General features: G+C 33.1%; 1 protein-coding gene across 1 annotated transcript in view; it reads left to right on the top strand.

Annotated features, from left to right (window-relative positions):
• The window catches only part of Ost48 (dolichyl-diphosphooligosaccharide--protein glycosyltransferase non-catalytic subunit Ost48), a 50,800-nt gene extending 33,822 nt beyond the window's left edge, over positions 1 to 16,978 (top strand). Inside the window, exons 5-8 of the mRNA XM_075380844.1 lie at positions 4,243 to 4,377; positions 8,795 to 8,953; positions 11,210 to 11,440; positions 16,676 to 16,978. Of these exons, the coding sequence (XP_075236959.1) occupies positions 4,243 to 4,377; positions 8,795 to 8,953; positions 11,210 to 11,440; positions 16,676 to 16,831 (681 nt within the window). The 3' untranslated portion in view covers positions 16,832 to 16,978. The remainder of the gene's footprint in view (positions 1 to 4,242; positions 4,378 to 8,794; positions 8,954 to 11,209; positions 11,441 to 16,675) is intronic.
• The last annotated feature ends 10,281 nt before the right edge of the window (positions 16,979 to 27,259 follow it).

Raw genomic sequence — 27,259 nt, 5'->3', positions numbered from 1 at the left:
AGATATTTTATTAGCATTAACAAAAGAGAATACACAGAAAAAAAACAGTATATTTGATACCCATCATATGAAAACTTTTCATTGAAGCGGACAACTGATCGAACCTCATTATTTTTCCTTGTAGAATTCTTATTGTTCTAGAAGGTTTTGATATCTATTAGTATATCAAATTTGGTGTTTTTCTTAAAATTATTATAACATTGACAAGTTAAGACTTTATAGCTAGATCTAAGATTAGAAAATAAACTGTATTTATTTTTTAAAGAAAGGGATTAATATATTCCATGAGCCTTTTCTTCTCTCTCCATTGAAAAGAATAACCATCTAGAATAAGAACTTGTTGGCACAAGCTTGCTTGATTGGCATGTAATATTCGATGGCCTCATGCAATTGATTGTATAAAATAATTATAATTTCATCTACATCTAGTCCATTTAATAACTTTAAACAATCAAACAAACCAAGAAATTGTTAGTATTAACAAAATCAGCATTCTTAAAGTCATTAAAATAATCGATGCAGGAATCTAAATAATGTCTCTCTCTCTCAATGGAAGTGTCTATTGTGACATACTGACAGCATCAAGAAACTGCATTCTCCATGAGCGTCTATCCTGAGCTTTTTATTTTATATTATAGTATCTGTGTCTCCCTTTCAAATCATCTGATATTCCTATTCTCCTTCTTTCTCTTCCCTCACACCCTCAATCTTTCTTTCAATTATTACTTTTGAATAAGTCATGTATTAGTATGTGGCCTATCCAATTAAATCTTCTTCTTTATATAGTCTTAATCATACTCCTCTCAAAATATTAGTCAAGACCTGATCAATAGTTACTCTCTTGCCAATTAATATCTAACATTTTCCTCCTTCACAGCCTTAATTAATTTCCTTTTTTCTTTATTGTGCATGTTTCTGTACCACATAATACCATACTCCAAACAAAACATGTTGCAACTTTCTTTCTAAAATCAATAGTTATACTTTTTGTTGTAAGCAGATTTCTTACTGTTACTGAAAGCCGTTTTACCCTTTTGCAATTCCACTTTTAATTTCCTCTGTGCAATTTCCAACAGACTATATTCTGCTGCGAAGTTATTTAAACCTATTTAACCTACCTGTTCCAATTATTTCTCCTCGATGGTAATCTTTCTTGCATCGTATTCCCTCGATATCCTCATTATTTTGAATTTATCAACATTTATTTTCATTCTGTGTTTTTCTCCTACCTTGCTTATTCTATCCATCATTTGGTATAGCTTGTCTTCAGTTGCAGCATTACTAATTGGTCATCTGTATATTTAATTGTGTTTAACTTTCCTCCTCCTACTGTCACATATTTACCCTAGTCTACGAAACCTTCTTCAATTAGTCAGTCTGCATAAATGTTAAAAAAGATTTTAAGACGTGCAGCATCTCTGCATAACTCCTCTTCCCATCTTCAGTGCTTCTGTTTCTTCTTCTGTTGGAACCAGTACCCTTTGTCCTGCATATAACTCCTTAATAAATCTTCTATCTCTCCAATTCGATTATAATTCCTTTAATATTTTCATCAGTTTAACCCATTTAACCCGATCAAAGACTTTCTCCCAGTCAATGAAAAATATGTACAAAACTTTATTTAAATCTGTCATTCTCTCCATAAAAACTGTCATATAACTTATTACATCTCTAGTTCCCTTTCACTCACCTTCTCTCCATCTAACTTCACATGAACCAGGTCTTTATGTTCTTCAATTTTCTAGCTATATTGTAAAGATATTTTAACTTTGAACATAAATTTCTTCTTAGAAGAATAACCATCTTGGTTTTGCAATATCTGCAACTAGGGTTATCCTTTCTGAATCTTTAATGGATCGGTTTCTTGTTGCCTTCTCCATTCTATGCTGTAGACCCTACTCTTCATCAGCACACCTCAGTTACAACTCGTGAAGGTGAGGTTGCCATTTGTATCGGAGAGGCTGTAAGAGACATATCCAATATCTTGCACCGCTAAATAATGAGTAAAACTCACTTTACAGTGTAATGGTGGATGAGCAATTGGCTAGTGCAATAAGGTGTATCCCATTCCATATTAATAATTCCTTTTCAAATTTGAAAGTCATGATGTTGTTTTTAGTTCACAGAATATGAGGAAGATTTCTCCAAAGATGTGCAAAGAATGCATCATTATACCTATTCGTAATTTCACTCGCTCCTAGAAGAAGATGGCTGGCTTTAAATAACTTCAATTTTAGACAGGAGGGAAACAGAGTCAAAGATGCGCTTACCAAATTACACTTCAATTAGTATGAATATTTGTTAGACATTAGATATAAATGAAGTAATAAGAGAGCTACAAATTTTTTTTGAATACCATGATAAGTACTTTACCTTTCCTTGAATAGGTACTTGTCAAAGAGCTCCAATTGTATCTATAGATAGCATAATTATCAGTTGTACTCATTTGAAAAAATAAAATCATTCAGCCATGTTTCTCTGATAATAATATCATATTTGATAAGAGTAGATAATATAGCTTGAGGAAAATCAGTTAATGTAGTACGGTTTATTTTTTGCATTTTGATAGAGAACTGATAAATGATGATTTACTTTTCTGAAGTTAGTAATGGCATTTTTATTGTTATTTGTTATTGTTTGTACGTTTTATGTACTTCATAGTCAAATTTTTTCCCATTACTAATCTGTGAATTCAATTCCATGTTGACCTCTGTAAAATATTGTGCTTGTTTGTAGCACTCATCCTTTCTAATAATAAAATTATCAATTATTTTGTTTTTATTCAAGAGAACTGATTTGAGATTCTGAGGAATACTGAATATAGTTTTGGTCGGTCTCCATTTCTCATGATTCACTTGATCCACTTTGACAATACGAACCGGTGTAATATTATCTAGAATAAGTTTAAGCTTATCCTGAACTTTGACGTTATTTAGTAGATTGGGAATGGTCAAGTTCATGGATGGATTTGTCTGTCTTCAGTTCGAACTGTTTATCCATTTCAATCATTTGCTTACAATATTTGTAATTTTAGGTACCAACTATCTACAAGTAAAGTAACATCTTAAGTAGTAGATTTAATAACTAGAGTGTTGTTGAGAGTTTTTATTTGCTTTAGATCCTCCATGTAGCTGAAAGTTTATTGCTGATAACTTGAGTCGCTTCTTCTTTAGTAATGTGTAAATGATTTTGTGGACAATAAGTATGTATGGACCTGCAACATTTAGTAAAACTGCCATCGGGTAGTTTAAAAACATAAGAATTATATTAATATATTCCGTTATTAACTCCATTTAGGATTTACTCAAATGAATCATATTGTTATAACAATACAAAATAAGTTTTTTTTACTTTACCATCTGTTTTATTTACCAATTAATTGGATCAATGATCAGATTACAAATGCCTTGTTGTATATGTCGCATCTAAGTTTCGGCAACATTTTACTTCATAAAACAGTGGTCATGATCTTAACTTGATTGCTTTCCGAGGTGATGCATGTTGCTATTGCATCGACTTGTAGTGACTTGGCATTTATTTAGGAATCCAGATTTCATCCCCTGTGATGATGTGATCAAACAACCCATTCTCCTCGTTTTCAAAACTAAAAAAAATTTTGAGCTGAAGCCAAACATTTCTACTTGTACATTTCTGTTCCCACCACCCATCTTGCATACAAACTTCTGTAAAATTATTCTGCTGCCACAAATTTGTAAATTACTGAGCGTGAAATAAGGCAAAATTTAAGACTATTTAATTTTAAAACTGTAAATCTCCAATTGTTACACACTTTTACATCTATTTCTTTCATTACTTCAGTACTCTTGGATGACCTTTTTGCTTGTCGTCTTTAATATTTGTTCATCCTTTCATAAACAAACAGCACCATAAACTAACTTTATTATCACTAACAATGTATAGCTCTGTAAACTTCACAAAGCAGCTTTGTGAATTTCAGCAGCACTGTTGTTTGATAAAAGAAATTTACCGTGCAAACCTCACGATAGGCAGAATTTTCCATTGTAGTACTCATTGTGAATCGCTCACTACCACAATGGTCACTTACCTGGTGCCAACTAAATGGCCAACAGCCGGGTGTTATGTCGTATTAAAACATGGCATTTATACAATCCTGCTTCATTGTGACAGTAGGCAGTAATTTCAAAATGGACTTTTCAGAAGTACACCTTTTATATCAATTTATTAAAAAAATACGTGTTTATGTGTATTTTTCTGTTTCAGTATCCTCATGCGGTCGGTAAAAATACACTTCTGATGGCAGCACTTCAGGCTCGCAATAATGCTCGAGTTTTATTTTCTGGCTCATTATATTTCTTTTCAGATGAGGCATTTACATCTCCTGTACAAAAAGCATTGGTCAGTCTTATCGTTGAATTATTTCTCTGTATTTATATTCATCTTGTCTCTCTTTTTAACGCATTTCACTAGAAAGTATATGTTTTTGCTGATCCTTTATAAAAGAAAGAAAAAATGTGTTCTTTGTATTATGAGAAGTATAGTCATTAAGGAATAGTAGACAAAGCGGATTAGCAGCTTCATTTTGCTCATTGTTAATCGTTTTCAAATAACCCCTTAATTAAATTTAGAATTTTATCCAAATATCCCTTGTGAATATCATTTAGCTATCTTAGAAACAACTCTTTATAAAAATCAAAATTTTTGAAGAATTGTGTCTAAAATCTAATTGCAATCGATAGCAGTAATGACTTTGTTAAATGAGAGTGAATAACTAACTGATTCTTATAATATTTTTCATGCTGATTTCAAATATGAAATCAGAATTATTTTATCAGGCTTTGTTTTTTTGTAACTACCATTCATATTTTCAGATAGTTTCATATATGAACTCAATCAGCCTAGAATTTTGTGATTATTTTATTTTATTATATTATTTATCAACTAAATAGCTTTTGTTTGTTTATTACAGTCCTTTAATTGTTTTCACATTGATTTGTTAGACATTAGTCATCATGTTTGTTATTTACACACTAATTATAATGAACAAGAATGTGATACATTTTTCCTATTTTCATCTTATTATAAACATATCATCCACTCATTAGTTATTTCTGTCATTATATTTGTGTGTGTGTGTGTAACATTCAGTTTTGTAGCTGGCTTTCATATTAGCAGGAATATGTTGTTCAGTAAAGTGTTTACTAAATTAGTGTGTTTATAAAGTGTTACTTTTTAAACACTATTAGTTATTGTAATGTATTAACAATGCCTCGCAGTTGCATTAATCATCCAAACAATTTCTGTTACATCTGTGGTGAGGTAAAGTCTCAGAAAAGAAATATAACTCCAGTGATAAAAAAGTCTTATGAACTGTATTTTGGGTGCAAATTAGGTGATCAGGACAAATCTTGGGCTCCCCAAATTTGCTGTGCTTCTTCTGTAACATTTTTGACTGGTTGTCTAAATGGATCTCATCACATGCCATTTGCAATTCCAATGGTTTGGAGAGAACCGAAGGATCACACCAGACCGTTATTTTTGTGTATTAAAGTTATCTGGGATAATAGCTAAAACTAGACCTACTGTTAAATGCCCTGATATTCCTTCTGCCATGTGGCCAGTGCCACATAGCCAAGAGCTTCCAATTCCAGTTCCACGAGAAACATGGAACTTGATGAAGAAAAATGTTGAATCTTGTGCTGACGTATCAGGCGATGAAGAAAGAGATCAAAACTTTTTAGAAAATAGATATACCGAACCCCATTTAATTAATCAGAATTAAATGATCTCATTCGTGATCTAAATTTATCAAATAATCGAGCAGAAATACTGGCATCAAGACTGAAAGGATGGCATCTTTAACAACCAAACACTAAAGTAAGTGCTTTCCATGACAGACAGTCAGAATTTGAACATTTCTTCTCTCAGTATGAAAACTTAATGTTCTGTAATGATGTGAACTCTTTACTGAAAGCTTTGGGACATATGCACCATCCTGACGAATGGTGACTTTATTGACTCATCAAAGCTTAGTTTGAAAGCTCTTCTACTTCACATTGGAAATAAATACCCATCAATACCGTTAACATGAAGCAAGAAGGAGTTTTATAAAATATAAAACTTATATTGAGCAGAATTCAGTACAAGAAATATTTATGGTTTATTTGTATCTAATAAATAAATTCCCAAATATAAGCGATGCCAAAATAAAGGAAAGTATATTTATTGGACCACAAATAAAAAAAACTAATGAATAGGGTTTGAAGAATGTTTGAATGCCTTGGAGGTTGCTGCATGGAAATCATTTCAAAATGTGGTAAAAAACTTCCTTGGAAACCATAAGGCCAGTAACTACAGAGAACGTGTGCCTGAACTCCTTCAAAACTACAAAGAACTTGGGTGTAACATGTCACTCAAAATCCATTTCTTACATCCACATTTGGATTTTTTCCCTAACAATCTTGGCACTATCAGTGATGAACATGGAGAACGCTTTCACCAGGAGATATCTACATGGAAATACAATACCAGGGAAAATGGAAACCAAAAATGTTAGCTGACTACTGTTGAAATCTAAATAGGGATCTTCCTTCAGCAAATTACAGCAGAAAATCCAAAATAAATAGACTTTAGGTGGGTACAAAATGCATGTAGTGTATTTTCATATTATGTGCACCATACATTTTTTGTTTCACAAGAAATTTCTATTACAAAAAACTGCGCTCGAGAAAAAATCTATTAACATATATGAAATCAGCATAAAAAATACTATAAGAATTAGGCATCACTCTCATTTAACAAACAAAAAATTAAATTTTGTTAACCTTTGTAATCAAAGATTAAGTTTTAAGACATAACAATAAATAATAGTGAATATTATTGAATATCGATGGCTAGGATGAAAAGTAGCAGTACAGGAAGTCGTTAAGAGTATGTATTTTCTTCCTTTTTCACCAGAATAGTACCAAAACAAATGGCATAATAATTATTCAAAACTTTTTTTACAATATTACATCAGAGCCCAACAAAAACCTAGTCTTGGGATTTTTCTTTGGTGGAATAGAAATTAAGAGTCTATTTATATCCTAAAATAATTCTTCAATCGACTAATGGGCTTGAAAAATATTTATATTAACTTAGATCAGCTAATATTGATTACATTCATGGTAATTAGCAAGTGAAAAGTATTCCTGAGATGTTTGAGATATTTGTAGAATTAAGGGAAGAGCTTTTTCACCCCAGCTTACCCTAATAATACTGTCTCTGTCATTACATATGTACCATGTACAACATATTACCGATTTAGCTAACATAACGAAATTGCATCCTTGAAGTAGACTTCAAGCAGAGATTATTTGGCGGAAATATAATTCACAGATGCTCATAACTCACTAATGAAACAAATATAACATAAAAGTACAATTTATTTGCTATAAAAACTTTAATTTATTTTTTCATGCACTTGCAGTTTACAACTACACATTTCTCTCAGACAGACAGTGAACCGGTTTTTCATTCCATCAATGAAGAATGCTGGTGATCTTTCCTTGATCCTCAACCTCACAGTGTTATTCTTCATACCATCGTTCGTAGTGAAATGACTACTCTTAATTTCTCTTTGATATTGGAAAGAAATGAAAATTTCAGGATGCCATATGTCGTGAGTACGGAGGGAGTCTTATAGGCTAAAATTTCAACTTTTCAAGAGCCTCAGCACTTATATATGTACAAGTTTAACTTAAATTATCGTGTTGCAGAATTTGGCTTCATGGATCATTAAATACAACATAACATATTTTTCTTAGGTGTTTAATGTCTGTGTATCACACATAATTTACAGTCGATGCAGCTTCCAGGTAGTTGTCGTATTGTGTAAATTTGAAGTTTTTCTTAACTTTAGGTAGAAATTTTTTTATCCCCTACTTAGCACTGGTGAAATCTACCTCCACCTTCCAGCATGCTGAAAGGGATTTTTTTTATTGAGGTGAACCATAGGGCCAGTATATCATGGTTTGCGATTTTTCTTCTGGGTCATAATGATGTCCTCAAGTTTGTCACAATATAAAAAGTGGATTCAAAAAATTATTTAATAATTAAGAAAAATCAACTATAAACATACTAAAACAGCAAGTTTAATAAAGATTTACCAATTTATATAAGATTTTTTGAACCGATTAGTTATAAAAAGCTAAATAATAAGGTAATTACAGAAAGAAAATGATAGTTATCATGAAAACTGATTTTAAAATTAGGACACTTTGTTTATATAATAGGTATTAAAAGTTTTAATAATGTTTTTTTAATTTTAGCATTAAACAAATTTAAACATGTTTCCACAACTTCAAAAAGCACTAACCTGCGTAGTTAATGTGAAACTGCTATTTTATTGTTTTCATTGGTGATTTTTAATAATTGCTCAAAAATGATGAAAAGTTGCTTAGTGGTCTGAAGTTGAATATGCTAGAATGCACCCTTTTCTATCTAATACATCCCCGTACAACTTCTGAAACATTTTATTGAATAGTCATTTGGAAAATAGAAGAGAGTAAATGAAATAAGGATCAAGTTCTGACTGCCAAAGTGGTGTGTTTAATAAGTGTCTTCACACAGAATATTGAAGTTGAAATAACACTGTTCAGTTAACATTTTATTCTGTAGTAACTCTATAACTGCTGTTCTTTTATGGAGGTCTGCAGTTGATCTTTAAGAAACGCATTTGGTCTTAATCTTATAGTTTTGTAAATGTCGTATGGCATTAATAGTTGGAGATTATATATATTATTCTGTTCTAGTTTTTTTTTTTGTCTCATTTCAGGGTGGTAAACGGTGGGATGTCTCTGGAAATAGGCAGGTCGCTGAAGCTTTATCCAAGTGGGTATTCAAGGAGTCTGGTGTGATCAAAGTAAAATCGGTTTCACATCATCGTGTCGGTGAGAAATCACCACCACCGGCTTACACTATAATGGATACTGTTGTGGGTTTTTATTTGTATCATTTTCATAGATTTACTTTTATAATAATTTGCTGGAAAAAAATTTTTAATTATAATAATTTGCTGGAAAAAAATTTTTAACTATTTTTCAGACCATTATCGATGATTAACGTGTACCTATATGAGAACAAAAATAAATATATGGATTCGTATAGCTTGTACCAAACAAATTGCTGGTGCAAGATGCTCAATAACTAGTTATAATCAACTAAGCTTGATTAAATTATCGTATATGACTGATGCGTTGGTGAATCTGTTATGTAATGTTATGATTCAATTGTGCAAAGGTTGTTAGATAAAAACAAGCATTTTTCTATAAATTTTACTCACATATTTATTTCTGATTACTTTTACAGGAGGTTTACCTCGTTTACTATCATTATATAAGTTTCTTAATTCCAGCTATAGAATTACTTCAGTGCTTCTTGGTCTAGCTTCAATGACCTTATTATTAGTGTTGAATTTTCCCCCCTAAAGATTCCAGTGGTTGAAATTAGTTATAAATGTACAGAGTCGAGTCTAGGGCTGTATGATGGATAAGTTAGGTCTTCGTGCTTGATGGAGATCTGTCATTAAAGTATAGGATGAGTACAAGTGCTGTCATGAGGAAACAAAATGGAATCTTAACTTGTCCAAAGTCGGTTGCTGGTTTCACTTTTTCATTCAAGAAGTTTGAATAATATCATGCACAGTTGCGTTTTAAAATTTTAAATAATTTATAGAAAAATCTTTCAGTTTGAATTTCCAGAATTTTTTTAGTCGTGATGAAGGAATTACCTTTTTTTCTTATCTTTGGGTGGGGAAGGAAGAGTAGATAAAGAGGCTCAAGATTCAAAAATTGTCTTCACCAAATGCTTTTATTTGTGTTGTGTTGAAGAAGGCAAGGAGTACATTTAAAATTCATAAAATAATTTATCAGTGACAGTTGTGCAATTTTTATTCACAGACTGGCCTTAACGATCTTGCCAGTTTTTAATGCAAATTTCTTATTGCCGAGCACGAGATTCATTTCCCCCTACTCTCTTCTTTCACAAAATGATTTTCAGTCGTATACTTTTGCTTATAAGAAGACACAACCTCTTTATCAGTATAAATATTTTTACGATTCCTTGCACACTACACTATATTAAAAGTAGAACAAAACAAATCTGTAGAACAAATTTCTTGTTTATTTTGAATTGTTTTTATATAATTTAATGTAATCCATTTATGTAGGAGTTTCTCTTACTTTGAGTGTGTAGGAAGTATTTGTAGTTGTAATTGTAATTTTTTTTTCAAATGAGTGTAGTAACAATGAAGTACAGTTTTATTTAACTGTGATTTTAACTGATTTTTGGTTTTTATCTGCATTAAAATAATTTTTAGATTTTTTTTTTAGCTAGAAAATAAATGAAGTTTTGGTAATTACTTAACTTAAGAGTGGTTTCACATTAAAGTTATTTTAATCTTGATATTCAATTGAAAAATTGCCCTTTTTCATCACACATCTTTATGTTATATAACTTTTTAAATGACATTAAAGGACTTATCTACATTCAGTTGAGCAAACAAAAAGAAAATTCATTGAAGCCAATCACTTCAGTTATTGTACAATCTGTTTATAAAAACTTTCAACTTTTGTTACGATCGATGAGTCATGGGGAAAGGATGGAGAATCTTTCTCTCTCAAAATTCAAAATAATGCAATAAAAGCACGTTAAATTTATTTTTTAAATCTGTTTAACCAAAAAAACTGAACAGTTCAATTAATGGGAAAACATTTTTCCCATTTTGATTGAGAGAGCCAGAATTTTTCATATAGAACATCTGATATGAAAAATTCATACCTTATAATTATTATATGTACTTAATAAGTAACCTTTATTTGTTCTTGTCACTCATAACTTTTATAAAAGTAAAAAAGAAGTTGTTATCTGAACAAAAACATTTGTTTTTTTACCGATCTTCATTTGGTATTAATTTTTTCTATTTCTCTTTTATTATTTATTTATATATTTATTATGTAATTCATTCAGACAGGAAGGATCTGGCCATCGTGGTGGCTACATGATTTTTTTATTCTTTTTTATTTTTTGAAGATTCCTGCGGTACAGATTTCACACATTTGAGTGTGCTTTTTTTCACCCATTGCATATAGTATATACATCTCTACAACATTTTTTTTTTTTTTGTATATATATTTAAAATTTTAGTTGCTTGTTTTATAATTTTTTAACCGCATAATTGTCAATATTTTAGGTATTTTCACTAGAATTAGAAAGGAAAGACAGTAAGGAATGGATACTTCATGATGCTAATGATGTTCAGTTGGAATTTGTTAGGATCGATCCTTTTGTTCGCATTACATTGAAGAGAAAGTCCAGTGGAAAGTATGAGACTATATTTAAAATTCCTGATGTTTATGGTGTATATCAGTTTAAAATTGATTATAATCGTATTGGCTACACGCACATATACAGTTCTACCCAGGTGAGTGTATATTTCAAGGGTCTTACAGGAATGAGTGTGTTTGAGCAATATTTTTGTAAATTTTAGTATTTGTTTGTGCTCTTCAAACTTCAGAACATTTACACAGAATTTTTTCAAAATTGACATTGAATTACTTGTCTTAATTGCTTGAGCATTACTAATGAATATAGGATATGACTGATATGACTGTAGGAATGATCGATGGTAGTTGCCATTATATCTTAATCAAAAAACATAGTTGTTTTTGATCTATTGACTGAATGTGAGTGCAAGTGTTTGAAAAACAGTCTAAAAATTAAACATTTATATATATTAATATATATTGATCACCGTGTTAATAAAATTTAATATTATATGAAATATAAACCACCAAAACACAGTAATTAAATAAGTTAAACTTACCATATTAATTTCCAATAATCTATTTTCACAGAAGTCCGCATATTCAGTCGGTATTGAATCCTATAATTGTATTAAAACATATCCATTTTACAATTTGTGGAAATTGTTTTCTGTATTCAAAATTTTGAATTTATTATGAATGTACATTCAAATTCTGATATTCATTACCGAAATATAAACTATAATATTTTTACTGGAATGAAATTTCAAACTTATCTATTTACTATGTTTTAGTGGTTTATATCTCATTTAATATTAAATTTTATTAGCAAAGTGTTCAATATGTTAATGAATTATTTGAATTTTCCAAAGAAATACATGTATATGTAAGTAAATAAATACTGTGTTTAGGCAAAGTATTTCTGGCAAGCTACTTAAGCTCAACTTACATTTATATATACTTTATTTTAATGCTGGATGAAATATAAATAAATGACACAGGTAAACAAAAAAAAAAAAAAAAAGTAATGAGAACTGAGATAAAAGTACGTGAATTAAAATAAAATGTATATTTAAAATCAGATTTTCTTCATTGTCCTCAGATTTTTAGTTATGACCATTTAAAATATTGAAACGCTTTATAAATAATAGAATACAAAAATAATAATTACAATTAAAATATTTTGCAGACATTTACGTTTATCTTAATTTCTTTTTTTCCTTTTGTGTTCAGTGATGAAGTCTTCTCTTTTTATCATCCAGCAAAAAAGTTCAAATGAGAATATAAAAAATGAATTTTCAATGACATTCTGCAGCCTACATGTTTGTAGTTCACTAAGAGTTCATTTATAAGCCGATCTTGGTTTTCATCTTTTTTTGTTTCCAAGAAAACTAGTAACAACATCTTTGAATGACTTCCATGCTGTTGTTAGTTCTTTAGAATTCAGTTTGCTGTCAAACATATTTTCACAGATTAATTTTGTTACTTGTGGCCTGATGAATATTCCCTCTTTTAATTTAACTTCACTTATTCATGAAAAAACCTCAGCTAAATATTTAAAGCCGTCTGGCTTTATTTAATGCTTTTTCAAAATTCTTCATCAGGCGTAGTTTTATGTGTAGAGGTTGTAAAAGAATACGTTCTGCTTAGACAAGGGGAATATTTAATAACATTTTTCTTTCCTAGAGTAAACTGATTTCTTTTTGGCCAGTCTTTAACCATATATGTTTATCTGTAGCCCGATTATCCCACAAACACAAGAAACACATATTTTGTAAAGCCACTCTGGAGACAGAGTCCCCAGATTGCTGACCTAAAAGCCCTTTTGCTCTCAGGTCAGCGATAATTCACCGTGACTGTTCACCATAATTAATAGCTTTTAAAATTTTTGACGTGCTTTCATGTTTCATTCCTACAGCATGTGCTACCGGTATAGAGGAAAACTTATTTGAGTTATGTGACACTGCCTTTAAGCTTCTTTTTGATGAGTCTGTAAATAAACACCCGTCACAAATAATGTATTTGATGTCCAGTTCAGACATTAGCCTCCCCCCCCCCCCTAACATCATGGCAGGAAAAAATTTAAGAATTTCGGTAAATTTTTGTTTCGGTTTCTACAGGTTGTCCCATATAAAACGCAACCCATCAATCACTCATCCATGAAATTTCAAAAGTCAAGCTTACTCCCCTTCTCGTTACTGAAATGGACTCGTCCAACATCTGAACATCGCGGCGACGCAGTAGAACACTACCGATAGTAACAACAAACCAATCAAAATATTCAGTGTATTGCTAGAGACAAGATGGTGTTTTCGCTAGATGAACGTGTTTTCATTGTCGAGTCGTACTTCAGTACGAAATCAGTGGTTGCAGTGCAAGATTTGTTTCGCCATAAGTACCCAGATAAACCAGCTCCTAACAAAACGGTTAGTTGCAAAATTTAGAGAGACCGGTTCTGTTAATAGTAAAGAACACAAAAGACCATCGTCAGTGTTGAATGCAGATACAGTCGCCGAAATCAAAGACCGATTATTCGCCTCGCCAAATAAATCGGTCAGACGTTTGTCTGCTGAAATTAATTTGTCTAAATCAACTGTTCATTGGGCGACCAAAAATTACAATTACGACCTTATTGTATTCAAACTGTTCATCGACTTCTTGAGCCCGACAAAGAAAAATGGCTACAATATTGTTAATGGTTCCATCGAACCATTAATGCATGAGGGAATTAATGTTATGGATTCGTTATTTTTCACAGATGAAGCACGGTTTCATTTGGATGGCTACGTAAACAGCCAAAACAGTAGAATTTGGAGTGCTGAAAATCCCCACGTTTATCACGAAAAATAATTACACCCGCAGAAGTTGGGCGTGTGGTGCGCGATATCGTGGAAGAAAATAATCAGTCCTATTTTTTTCGAGTACACCATTAATGCAGAACGATATCAGGATATTTTATTTCAGTTCATTGCACTCTTGGAAGAGGAAGACAGATACTACTGGCTACAACATGACTGTGCGACATCGCACTATGCAGGTTCAACTTCTGATTTCGTTGAGGAATTCTTTGGTAATCGTGTTATCGGTCGAGGCTTGTGGCCACCAAGATCTCCAGATTTGACTGCGGTGGATTTTTCTCTATGGGGTTACCTCAAAGAAAAAGCCTACAGCAACAAACCACGAACACTTGAACAATTGAAAGTCAATATTGACTAAGCTGTATTAAACATCCAGCCACAAACTTTGAAAAAAGTTGCAAGAAACGCTGTAAAAAGAATTGAAGCTTGTATTCAAGAAGATGGCGGCCACTTCCAACATTTACTCTAAATGTAAGTTAATGGATGGTAATAATAAAAATTACATTTACATTTACACATGCCTTTTTATTATTTCAATACCTACCAATATAAGGTTGGGTTGCTTTTTATATGGGACACCTGTATATGCTGAAATTTTAATATCCTTGTTTAATAAATTCCATTCTTTCCAAGAAGTTGGAGCGATCGGAATCTGTAAATCAACACCATGAAGTACTGGTCTCATAGCTGAACAAACATTTGGGTATACAGTACTGCTTTTATTGTTTGAATTGAAATCGGTAACATTTGTTAAGCAAAAATAGCAGTCATCATAATAGTTAGTAGGCTCTCGTCATATCATAGATATTCCAAAAGGCAAATGCTCTTTTTTCCTTTTAACCACCAGGTTAGTTTAATGTAACGCTTAATGGATGCTACATGTGAAGCCCAGGATTTATCTTGGTCTCCCAAGGGACAGTCAGAATAATGCTTGTAAGTGGTTTTCAGCAGATTCGATACTGGTATTCGTTTACTTTTCATGATGAATTTTCCGCAAATGTAACAAAAAATATTTGGAGAATTTATATAAGCCTGATTTTTATTCATTATGAAATTCAAAATGTTTTAATCAATGAAAATAAACTGAAATATCACAGAAATACTTACTTAATTATAATAATAATTAAGTTTTAATTTATAAATACTTAATTTTTTAAAATGCTTCATAAAATTGTTTCACCATGCAGTGCAATTAAACACAGCGCAAAACACACACAACACAACTTAACAAATCTTGATGTTCAATAAAATAATAACAAAAGTTCTGTCATAAAAATCTTTTACTAAATTTATGACATCACGTATGAAACAACCTTTATAATATTTGAATGATAAAATCACTACCGCAACTAAAGAACACGGCAAGTCATACCAAGAGCTGAACTCGTACTGAAGAAAATTTCATCACATTAAATTACTTATTACTTGACTTGCTTACATGTTTGGCTTGACATGAACTGATATAATTCAACTGTTATGTATCAAATAGAGGTGTACAGCATGCATCACAATATAAATCAGATGTGGATAAGCCAACATACAGATGTACTAACTTATTTTTATTGTTTGTTCTACGAATGATGGAACAAATAAATTTAAGGGATTGTAATTTAAGAATGTTACATGATTGGTTGTTTCGGAATACATATTCAGATTCAGCAATACTATATAGAAATATAAGCAAAATATAAATATAGAAATATAGCAAATACTATATAGAATACCTTCTCCCTTTTAGTTCCAAATTTTGCATCGACCAGTGTAATAGATAAGTTACAAAAGAACAAAATAAAAATAAATGTGTTTGTTAACTAAATAAATAGATGACTCAATAGAAGTGTAGATAAGTATGTACAAGGAGTTTGAAAACTATACCCAAACTTTAAAAAACAGTTATTCATGGAAAAATAAGTCTTAATGATTAATGTAGAAAGTTATTATTCAAAAACAGATTGAGGTATGGAATTTGATACTTTTATACTTTAATAAATATGTTGGAAATTATGATTTAAAATAAATAATTAAACTATGACTTCATCCATTTTAAAATCATTAATATCTCTGTAAATGTTAGTTTCATTAAATCATTTTATTATGTAACCTTTAGCATAGAAAATATAGCTGTAATTTATCAAATATTAGTATATGAATACTATAGATATCTACTGGAGTAGAACAACTTTCCACTGTACAGGATAGGTTACCGATGTTCAATAGCGAATGTTTTTGTTTACTTTTGTATAAAATCAATTGAGTTTCTCATATGAGATCACTTGAAAAAAGAATTTCCAATCTATGTTTTTAATTGTAAACTCGGCCAAATTGGTCTTATATATTTTTATAATTCAGGAAATTGCGTAATATATCATTTCACTTACTGGAAAATTTGAAATATTATAAGATAGCCAAACTATTCTGTAGCAATATTCGGAATGTTAAAGGTGTAAACAGACTGATTACATTGGCTTGTAAATACTTTGTTTATTTAAGCTTTAACTGTGATGTAATTATGTATTTATTTTTTTGCTGTTTCAGGTATCCGTTCGACCTCTTGAACACACACAGTATGAGAGGTTCATTGCAAGCGCATATCCATATTATGCCAGCGCTTTCTCAATGATGGCAGGTGTTTTTCTGTTCAGCATTGTATTTTTGCATTATAAAGAAGAAAGTAAAACTAAAAACGACTAAAATCTACTTTTGTTGTAGAAATACTAAATTTTTTTTAGTTTATTATTTCTTTGTGGAATCAAGTTGATTTTTTAAAATTGTTTTATAATTTTTCCATATCTCATTTCTCTTTATGTTAGATGTAAATAAAATGTTTTTAAAGTTTAATCAGTATTTTTTAGTTAACCGCTTACATATAGAATTAATTAAATATTTAAGACTAGTTTTTTCATTACCATCTACGTTATTGCTATTTCAGTCCTGTAAATATTTTTCTTATGTTTAGTCCAGAGTAACTAGATGAAAACAATTAAATTTAGAAATAATCGTTTCCCCTTTATAAACATTAAATAAGTATTTGACTACTTTGTAATGTATATGTACCTTGAAAGTATTTTGTTAACTTGTAATAACTTTTAATTTTAAGTTATTATAAAAAATAGATATTCAAAATTGAATTGCCTCATCATCATGAACATTTGCTTTTTCTTTGCTAACAGTGAAAGAAATGTTGAGATTAGGGAGCTGAGCTATCATGGGGAAGAAAAAAATTGATATAAAAAAGTGTAACTGTTATAAATTTTGACCTAAGTTTAGCTCATAAGGTTTAATTAAATTGGTGAATTTATTTGTATTTTATAAATTTCTTAATATGTCGACAGACGATTTTTTAAATGTAAAAGTTAAATTAATCGCAGCATGATTCATTACTTATCAAAAATTCTTTCTTAAAATAAAATTTTAAGAAGTATGAGACATGCTTGAAATATGAACAGATGTTTCCTATACAAAGAGTGTTACGTTTGTGTGAGTGTACACACTCGCTCAGACTGTATAATTCTGAGAAATACTGGTGGGGTTAGACCGATGAGACCGTCAGAGAGCGTCAGTTTTGTGTTAGATTTCATCGTGATTAGTTGCTTGTAGTGAGTATGTTTAAAAAAGAAAACCTGTTCAGGAAATTTATAAACTATGATTATTATGGAATACAGGTATGAGAATTTAATATCAAAGGCCTCTCCATAAAAACATTTCATGGATCCATTAAAAGATTGCTTATCTATTGATTCTTTTAAAATAAGATTAAAAAAAATTATTATTAAAAATGTAATGTGCTATAATAAAAAATTATGTTAAAAATTATTATAATTAATTTTGGATTGGCCAATTCCTTAGTATTATAAGTATTAATAAGATATTTTGTAAAATTCTGATGTGTACAAGTTATATAATTATAGTTATATAAAGTGGTTCTACGAATTCAAGTAGACTAGTTATGGGAGTCCTGAGTCAAATGTGTTTGTCTTTTTTTTTTTTTAATAAATAATGTGTATTTTATTTATTGGTGTTAATCATTTTTGATGTGTTGAGTTATTGTAAATTTTTGTTTGTTTTGTAAAACTTGTGAGAGCAACATAAGCAGCATAGTCGTAGTAGATTATTTCGCAAATCCCAACAATAGTAAGTTCAATTTTTTATTCGTTAAAAGTTAATTCTTTAAAAATTAAAAATTTTATTTTTGTGTATAATTTAATTTTGATGTTTTATTAGAAGCTTACAAATATGGTGTCCGAATAGGGACCTGAAGCTTACAAAAGATGTTTAAGGATATAATATTTAATATTTTGAAAAAAATAACAGAATATAAAATAACTGAGAAATGCATAATAAAATGATTGAGTTTTACTTAATAATACTAAACATAGTAAAAACATAATGCTACATGATACAAATTTATAATTGATGAAATATTAATAAACAATAATTTTACAACGATAAATTAAATTTTTAAAACCAATATAACATAAAATGTTTTCTAAGTATATTTTATTTTCATTTATCCTCATTTTATGATGATCATCTAAAGCCATTGAACTTAGTAGATTTTGGTTCATTTAATTTTATTTCCACTGATATGTCTGTATTACCCTGAAATATGTCAACACTTTATTTCAATAAGTCTGTTACTTACATGTACTCAAAGAATTGATCAGTGACCGCATTAATGTGTTCTGGAGGATGAGATTTTCAGCCTACCTAGATCTAATATATGTGTTTTGTTATCTCAACAATGAATGAAAGAAAAGAGATGGGATTGCATTATACATGCAGTTATATTTCTTTCCTCTTTATAAACATTAAAAGTCTGTGGTTTTCTCAATCTGTACTCTTTGAAACTAAAGTCAAATACTTCTTGTACTATAACAATGAAATTAAACTGGTTTGCAGCAATTGAATTTTAATTGACGAAAACATTACTTGTAATGCGATTCACTGTTGCTTGCAACCGTGTGTTATAAGCATTGACTGAAGGAAATATGTCATTAGGTAATAAAATTTTGTGAACATGAACCCAATTGTGTAGAAATATTTAGTGAAACTTGAAGCAGAAGATCGCATTCAGATAATTCTGATTAATACCAGAGTTGTTCAGAAAGTTCTTAGCCTGACAAAGAAATGATGGCAAGTATGACCACATACCTACGGTGTTTATTAAGTATAGTCCTTTAGATAGTGTGCTGCGAAATTTCTGACACATGTGTTCAGTTGCTTGTTTATGTCAATTGAGTAAAGAAAACAAATTTGACATTTTCTGAAACTGAAATTCAAGCTGTCGTTAAGTACTTTGTTTTAAAAGGTTTAACCGTGACGCTTAGATCCCACTGTAAAGGATTCTTCCTCTTTGTTTTCGACAGTAAAAAAGTATACTTACACCACTTCCGCTGGGTTTTTTCTATATTTTATAACAGTAAATGGAACATATATTTACCATTATTTGTCAGAGACCAAACAGTAGATGGGAGAAGGTGAAAGTGTGCCAAAGAAAACAAAAACTGTTCCATCTGCAAGAAAATTCATGGCTACAGTTTTTTGGGATTCTTGTGGTATGGCACTTTATATTACTTGGAAAAAGGCAGAAGAACAACCTCCGGATATTATTATGCTTCATTACTGAACCGGTTGAAAGGTACTTTTCAGGCTAAAGTCCACAACTGGCCAATAAGAAAGTGCTCTTTCAGCACAATGTAATGTGCCTGTACATACATCTTGGGTTCTGTAAAACTCCATGACCTACACTTGTAAAAACTTTCACACACATTTTATTCAGTGGATTTTTCCCTGAACTATTACTTCCTCTTTCCGAGTCTGAAGAAATGCTTGCTGGACGCAGAGTTACTTCAAATAATGAGGTCAACGCTGAGACAGCTTATTGTGCAAAGTTGTTCAAATTGCTTTATTTTGAGGGTATTAAAAAGTTGGAAAGTGGATGGTCAAGATGTATTAAATTGTAAGGTGACTATGTCAAAAACTAAAAAAAATTCTGAAAACTTTACATATTCTTTAACCCTCATAGGCGAGATCAGAGATTCAAAATGATAGGTTTTTATCTGTACTAATCATTTTGTTCAAACAGAAATAAGAATTGTACTCATTAGATTCTAAAATGGTTTCCAAATGAGAAGAAAAGAAAAAAGATGAGTGTATACATAACTTATTGAAACAGTATCATTAAGAAGGGAGAGATCATTTACAAAAATCATATTGTTGTTGAATGTCTGATGCACCAGTATTCAAGAAAGAGGAAAAGAGTTAGAGCATGGAAAGTTAATCTTTCATTCTCCATGGCTGAAACAAAATCAAAATACAAAAATGTAATGCAGTTTGTGAAATTTTTCCAAAATTATTTTCTTATAATTTGCATTCTCTTTTATTATTTTACCTTTAAGATTGTCAGAATTATGGACAAATAATCAAGAAATCATTTCTCAAAAAAGAAAAAAGATTATACATATACAAAGTATATAGAAAAACTGTTATAATGGCCTCCCACGGCACCGACCCAAATGCATTTTTTATGTCCAGTTGGATCATCAGCGGAATCTTTCTGGTCCTCCAGGTTCCCCTCCGTGCCTCCGCAGCCCAGTTAACCACCTTGTTAATAGCGTCCATAGTCGAACAGCCCTTACGAAACCCGTATTGCCCAGGATGCAAACTTCCGCTTTGATCCAGTTCAGCTTGAATCCTAACCGCAACAAGTCTTTCAGCAGCCTTGCCCATGTTATTTAGAAGACTAATAGGGCGGTACTCGCAGGTACCAGGGTTTGTGCTAGGTGACTCAGAACGTCCATAATCTCCCATGGGACCCTTCTTGCGAGGCCTTTAATGACCGCAGCCGGGATCCCATCTGGGCCCGGACTCTTCTTGTTATTAAGTTTATCAATAGCAGCCATCACTTCGTCCTGCGCGAACCTGCCACGTTCGCACAGTACTACCTCCTGCGGGAAAAGCACGGACATCAGACGTGTTGCTTCCTCTCTACTTAGCACAGGTACTCTTCTCCCCAGCCGTTTCATTATGATTTGAAAGGCTCGCCCCCACGGGTCAACGTCAAGCTCACTGCACAATTCCCTCCACTTTGACCTCTTGGCGTTTTTGATCAAAAAATTAAGCCTTTTCCAGGCCTCCCTATAGTCTTCCATGGCCAGTTCACGATGGGCCTCGGGTCCTGGTCTTGCCCTCAGTCGCTGAGCCGTTCGCTTACATCGTTGTAGTGTTGTTCTTTGTTCAGCTATTTCCTGGCCCACCAGTACACAGGGTGATGTCTATGTGTCACTTCCGGTATTTCAGAAATTTCGTGCTTAATTATTTCCTGGAAAACCTCCGGATCTAGTCTCCTGCCATCTGATATTTTCCTTGCCGCTCGCTCCACCACAATTTCCACCTGTCGGTGAGTCTCCTTATCGGTTGCGACGCAGCAGAGGGCGCCAAACGACCTTGTATTTCCAAGGAGACCGCAAGATTGTCACTCCCTGTCTCATCTTCCAATACGCGCAGCACAACTCTGTTAGTGTCCACTCTTCCATCCACAATTGCCAGGTGCAATATGGATTCGTGGCCGCTCGCTCGAAAGGTCGGGGTCCCTTCGTTTATACATGTAGTGCCGGTAGCCACCAGGAAGTCCTCCAGGACCCTTTCTCTGGCATTCGTGGTTCTTGCCCCCGCTACCACGGTCCTACAGTTAAAGTCCCCCAAAATAAGAACTCTTTTGGGGGACTGCATCACTAGTCGCTGTAACTGCATGATAATATGCTGATATTCCTCTATTAACACATTGGGGCTAATCTAAACTCCATATATTATATAATCATCAAGTTCGACGCCTACCACACCCTCTGCTCTGTGATATAGGCAATAGTCACAACTGCCGGTAGCCCGCTTTACTGCTGCTTTCCCTGCCACGTCAGATACCCATTGTGAGTGACCGGCCGCATACACGTTCGGCTCGGTGGCCACTACGAAGTCGTATCTTCCGCGACTAGCTATCTCCTCTACTAGGTCATTGCTGAGAAGGCTCCGATTATTATTTGTTAGTAGAATTTCTTAACATGTCTTTTTACATTCAGTGCTCCCGGTCCTGTGAGTTGAGCTTTTACAGTCGTGACATTTCGTTGCCTCTCTACATTCTCGGATGAGGTGCCCCGATCCACCACAATTATAACACAGGTTACCCCGGTCAGGGCCCCTGCAATTCCTACTACCATATCCCGTACCCCAGCATCTGTAACATCGTTCGTTCTCCGTCCGGATGTAGGCCCGACAGTTGACCCACCCTACCCGAGCCTGGAAGCCACCAGCTTAGTCGCCCCTCTGTGGGTAGTAATTACCGTGGCGTTTTTCGTGTCACCGTATGCTCCTCTAATAGATGTAATCTTATAATCTTCATCTTTTCCAAGGACTCTGTCTAAAGCCTCTTTGATTAAGGTGTTTGATCTAAGCCTCATAAGCCTCGTCTTCTCTGGTGTCATAATCAAGATCCTTGATATGCACCACGGTCCTTCTATCACCTCTTGTTTTTAAATCTACCGAAGGTCTGCCGCTCGGTTCCTTAACATGCTGGTGAATTCGCCAGCCCTCTGTGTTCCCTGAATTCGGACCTCCAACTCTTGATTGCGGCCTTTCCTTATTGAAAGGACTTCGCCAGCCTCCTCCTTAGTGACTTTGTTTATGACCGCCCTTAGTAGGTCCGCATAGGTTTCCCCGGCGCCCTCACCACCACTGTCTTGCTATCATTGACCGGTGGGGTGGCCCTCCGCGCCGAAGCCGAACGGGACCTGGCACGAGCTTGATCCCCCATACTGAGTATAATCATTTTCGGAGGCACCTGTTTTTCACGGGACAAATAAATAATTATCTTCCTTATTATCACACCCTCTGGTCCGGATGGAATGACAAACACAACCTCCTTGCCGACGACTCTTTGCATGGCTCTAATTATCTGCGCCGCAGCTGCTTTTTCTCCCTCCTACGAACTGTACACAACCGTGTATCTCGTGCTTCTTGTTGTGATTCTATTATCCTCCAACATAGAAGAGTCCTGAATCATCATGGCCCCAGGCTTTGTGCCATGGAATTGACTACCGGGTCTAGTTTTAGTTAGATTTACGTAATGACAACTGTCCTCCCTGTGCTCTAAATTGGTTATCTGGGTGATCCTGTTCATTGCCCAAGATGACCATCTTGTTGGCAGGCTTTCTAACAATTGATCGTCAGTCAAGTCTATATCCAGTATGTCATCCTCGCTACGAGACTTGTCCGTTTGGGTGGCTTGGGTTTTGGTATCCACCTCTGATGTTTCTTCCTCTACTGATTGGAGCTCCCTATAGATATCTGTTAGCTCCCGCTCGTGAGCCTTTATAAATGCCGGGCTGAATTTGCCCAAGCCCTGTCGCAGCTGAAGAAAGGCGTGTTCCATCCTGCATGTAACACTTTTAAGAGTGAGCATCTTCCTCCTCAGATGATCCTGCCCTAGCCCTTTTAGCACCTTTGGTCTCCACAATCTCCCAGGTCTTTTTTCTTGAGTCTTAGATGACCCAGAGCCGCTTGTCTCCATCCCCTTCTCCATGGGGTTGAAGTAAATCGATTATTTTAGTATTTCTGGGTACTCTGCCCAATTCCTATTAATTTGATACCCCACAAGGGGGGGTTTCCTACTTTTCCGATGAAAAAACCTTAACCCGTATAAAAATCAATTTTCCGCGGAGCTAGTCTACTTCAACCTCTCGGTCTGAGTATCCACACTCAATTATTGAGACATATCTATACCTCAAAAACTACACGTTTTAGGAAAAAATGTTTCCCGTTAAAGTCGCTTCATTTCAAGGAGGAAATACGTTCACAACCTATGTTGTTCTTGATAGGGTCAAATAAAAGTTATTTCAAGGACGACTTAATTTTTTTTAAATAGGAACCTAAATTTTTTATTGCGGATTGAATTCTTTGCAAAAAAATAAAATTTCATTTCAGACCTTTTAACATTTTTCTTCTAAAATAGGTAGTTTTTTAGCTATTCATCTTCAAAAATGCTGTAGGCCTATAAACTGGTGGTTTTAGTTTCACTAGGTCTGGCCCAGCCGTCGAGTTTCATCCAGCCGATGTTAAATTTTAAAGAAAATTTCTCGTAAAGTTTAAATAAAAAACAGTCGATTAAAGGATTAAACCTAAATAAAATCCGTTTACGTTTTAATGCATTTTTTAACATGTAATTTTAACATTTTCTTACCTGTGTATTTTACTTCCTTGTACGAAGTATTGCGGTAGCGAAAAATTTAGGTTTTAGGATTTCAGTGGAAATATCCATTTTTACCCTCCCTGAATCTATTTTGACTAGTCTCGGCGTGACGTTTGTACGTAAGTATGTATTTCGCATAACTCAAAAAACAATTACCCGTAGGATGTTGAAATTTTGGATTTAGGACTGTTGTAACGTCTTCAAGAGGTTTTGCACATCTTCTTTCGACTGCAATCGACTGAACCAAAAGCGTCCAAAAACAAGCCCAAAATCAAAAAGTTTTAATTTTGGACTTTTTCTGGGAAGTACGTGTTAAGTATGTTGTATGTCAGTGACTGTTTTTGAGTGTGTATGTTGTTGAGGAATGCGTCTATGATGAGATTGTGTGTGTGTGTGTGTGTGTGTGTGTGTGCATGGTGTGCGATTGGTGTGTTGCTGAATAAAATTTTAATTAATGAAATATTTGGATCTTACAATGAGGAGGCACATCACTTCGAATTTAGACTTCATCTCCTTTTTTAACTTTTTTTATCGATTTATTAATAATTTAAAGATTTATTAATAATTATTAACTTCTGATAGTTTTTTTTTGTCTTCAGTCATTTGACTGGTTTGATGCAGCTCTTAAAGATTTCCTATCTAGTGCTAGTCGTTTCATTTTCAGTACCCCCTACAGCCCACATCCCTAACAATTTGTTTTACATGTTCCAAACGTTGTCTGCCTGCACAGTTTTTCCCATCTACCTGTCCTTCCAATATTAAAGCGACTATTCCAGGATGCTTTAGTATGTGGCCTATAAGTCTGTCTCTTCTTTTAACTATATTTTTCCAAATGCTTCTTTCATCATCTATTTGCCGCAATACCTCTTCATTTGTCACTTTATCCACCCATTTGATTTTTAACATTCTCCTATAGCTCCACATTTCAAAAGCTTCTAATCTTTTCTTCTCAGATACTCCGATTGTCCAAGCTTCACTTCCATATAAAGCGACACTCCAAACATATACTTTCAAACATTTTTTCCTGACATTTAAATTAAGTTTTGATGTTAACAAATTATATTTCTGACTGAAGGCTCGTTTCGTTTGTGCTATTCGGCATTTTATATCGCTCCTGCTTCGTCCATCTTTAGTAATTCTACTTCCCAAATAACAAAATTCTTCTACCTCCATAATCTTTTCTCCTCCTATTTTCACATTCATTGGTCCATCTTTGTTATTTCTAATACATTTCATTAATTTTGTTTTGTACTTGTTTATTTTCATGCGATAGTTCTTGCGTAGGACTTCATCTATGCCATTCATTGTTTCTTCTAAATCCTTTTTACTCTCGGCTAGAATTACTATATCATCAGAAAATCGTAGCATCTATATCTTTTCACCTTGTACTATTACTCCGAATCTAAATTGTTCTTTAACATCATAAACTGCTAGTTCCATGTAAAGATTAAAAAGTAACGGGGATAGGGAACATGCTTGTCGGACTCACTTTCTTATTACGGCTCTTTCTTATGTTCTTCGATTATTACTGTTGCTGTTTGGTTCCTGTACATGTTACAACTGTACAAGTATGTTGGTTTGTTTTTCTTTAATCTTTCTTCTACTATTAATCTGAGGCCTAAAATTGCTTCCCTTGTCCCTATACTTTTCTTGAAACCAAATTGGTCTTCTCCTAACACTTCTTTCACTCTTCTGTATAGAATTCTAGTTAAGATTTTTGATGCATGACTAGTTAAACTGATTGTTCTGTATTCTTCACATTTATCTGCCACTGCTTTCTTTGATATCATGACTATAACACTTTTTTTGAAGTCTGACGGAACTTCCCCTTTTTCATAAATATTACACAGTAATAAATACCTCTGATAGTAAAAAAAAAATTTCGATAAATAATAATTCAATAATAAAAAAAAAGATAAAATATCAGAAGCGATTAATGAAATAAAATTTTATGTACTTTTCATTTTAAAAAAATGCGTGTATGCAATTTAATAAGCGTACGAGGAAGTCATGTGGTGTCCATATCAGATATTTTTAACAGTAAGTGGTTTAAATTTGTTGTTGCTTCTAAAATACGCAGGTTATTTATACTCAAAAAAGACACATTTATTTATAAGTAATACAATCGGCATAATCATCCGCTTCTATTTCCGGGTGTACAAAAAAATATCGCGATTTTAATTTGTTATAATATCTTAAGGTTGAAGTGTACAGTGTTGATTTAAAGCTAGAATCGAAGAATAAAAAGGACAGATTTAGTTACGCGCATGGTCTTTCATTGATTCTCCATCTTTCCGCTTGACAACGCCACGAGCAAAGACGGCGACTTCCAAACAAAACCCCTTCTGTGCTTTGCAGTATACTAAATGTCAGTCAGAGCTACAGCTCGACGTGAGTTCTTCAGAAAGTTTAAGTGCGATTCTCCGAGTGATATTCTTCAACGGCATAATCGGTTTGAAACAATCGGATGTCTGCGTAACGGGAAAAGTACGGACGACCGAGGGTGTTTGAAGAAAATTTTGAACGAGTCGGGGAATAATGTTGAATATTTTAAGGAAATGCTTTCGTACGCGTCCAAAACCTTTACAGCTGTTACAAGCTTTGAAGCCTACCGACTTCGCGATCGAAATGTTGCGGCATGAAGGTGACGACTTTCTCGATCGTATCGTGTTTAGTAACGAATCGACATTTCATTTTAGCGGTAAAGTTAACGCGCATAATGTCTGTACCTTGGGATCAAAAAATCCCCGAGAATTCTTACGGTGCAAAAGGGACTCGCCAAAATTTTCTTCGGAGTATCCGACCACAAGTTTACGGCCGTTATTTTCTGTTGAAACAAACGTAACAGTTGTCGATTATTCGGATATGCTGCGTACACG

The sequence above is a fragment of the Lycorma delicatula genome, chromosome 13 (assembly GCF_047948215.1).
Source record: "Lycorma delicatula isolate Av1 chromosome 13, ASM4794821v1, whole genome shotgun sequence".
Taxonomy (NCBI): Eukaryota; Metazoa; Arthropoda; class Insecta; order Hemiptera; family Fulgoridae; genus Lycorma; species Lycorma delicatula.
The sequence above is the reverse complement of the archived record's forward strand: the minus strand, read 5'-3'. Positions and strand labels throughout refer to the sequence as shown.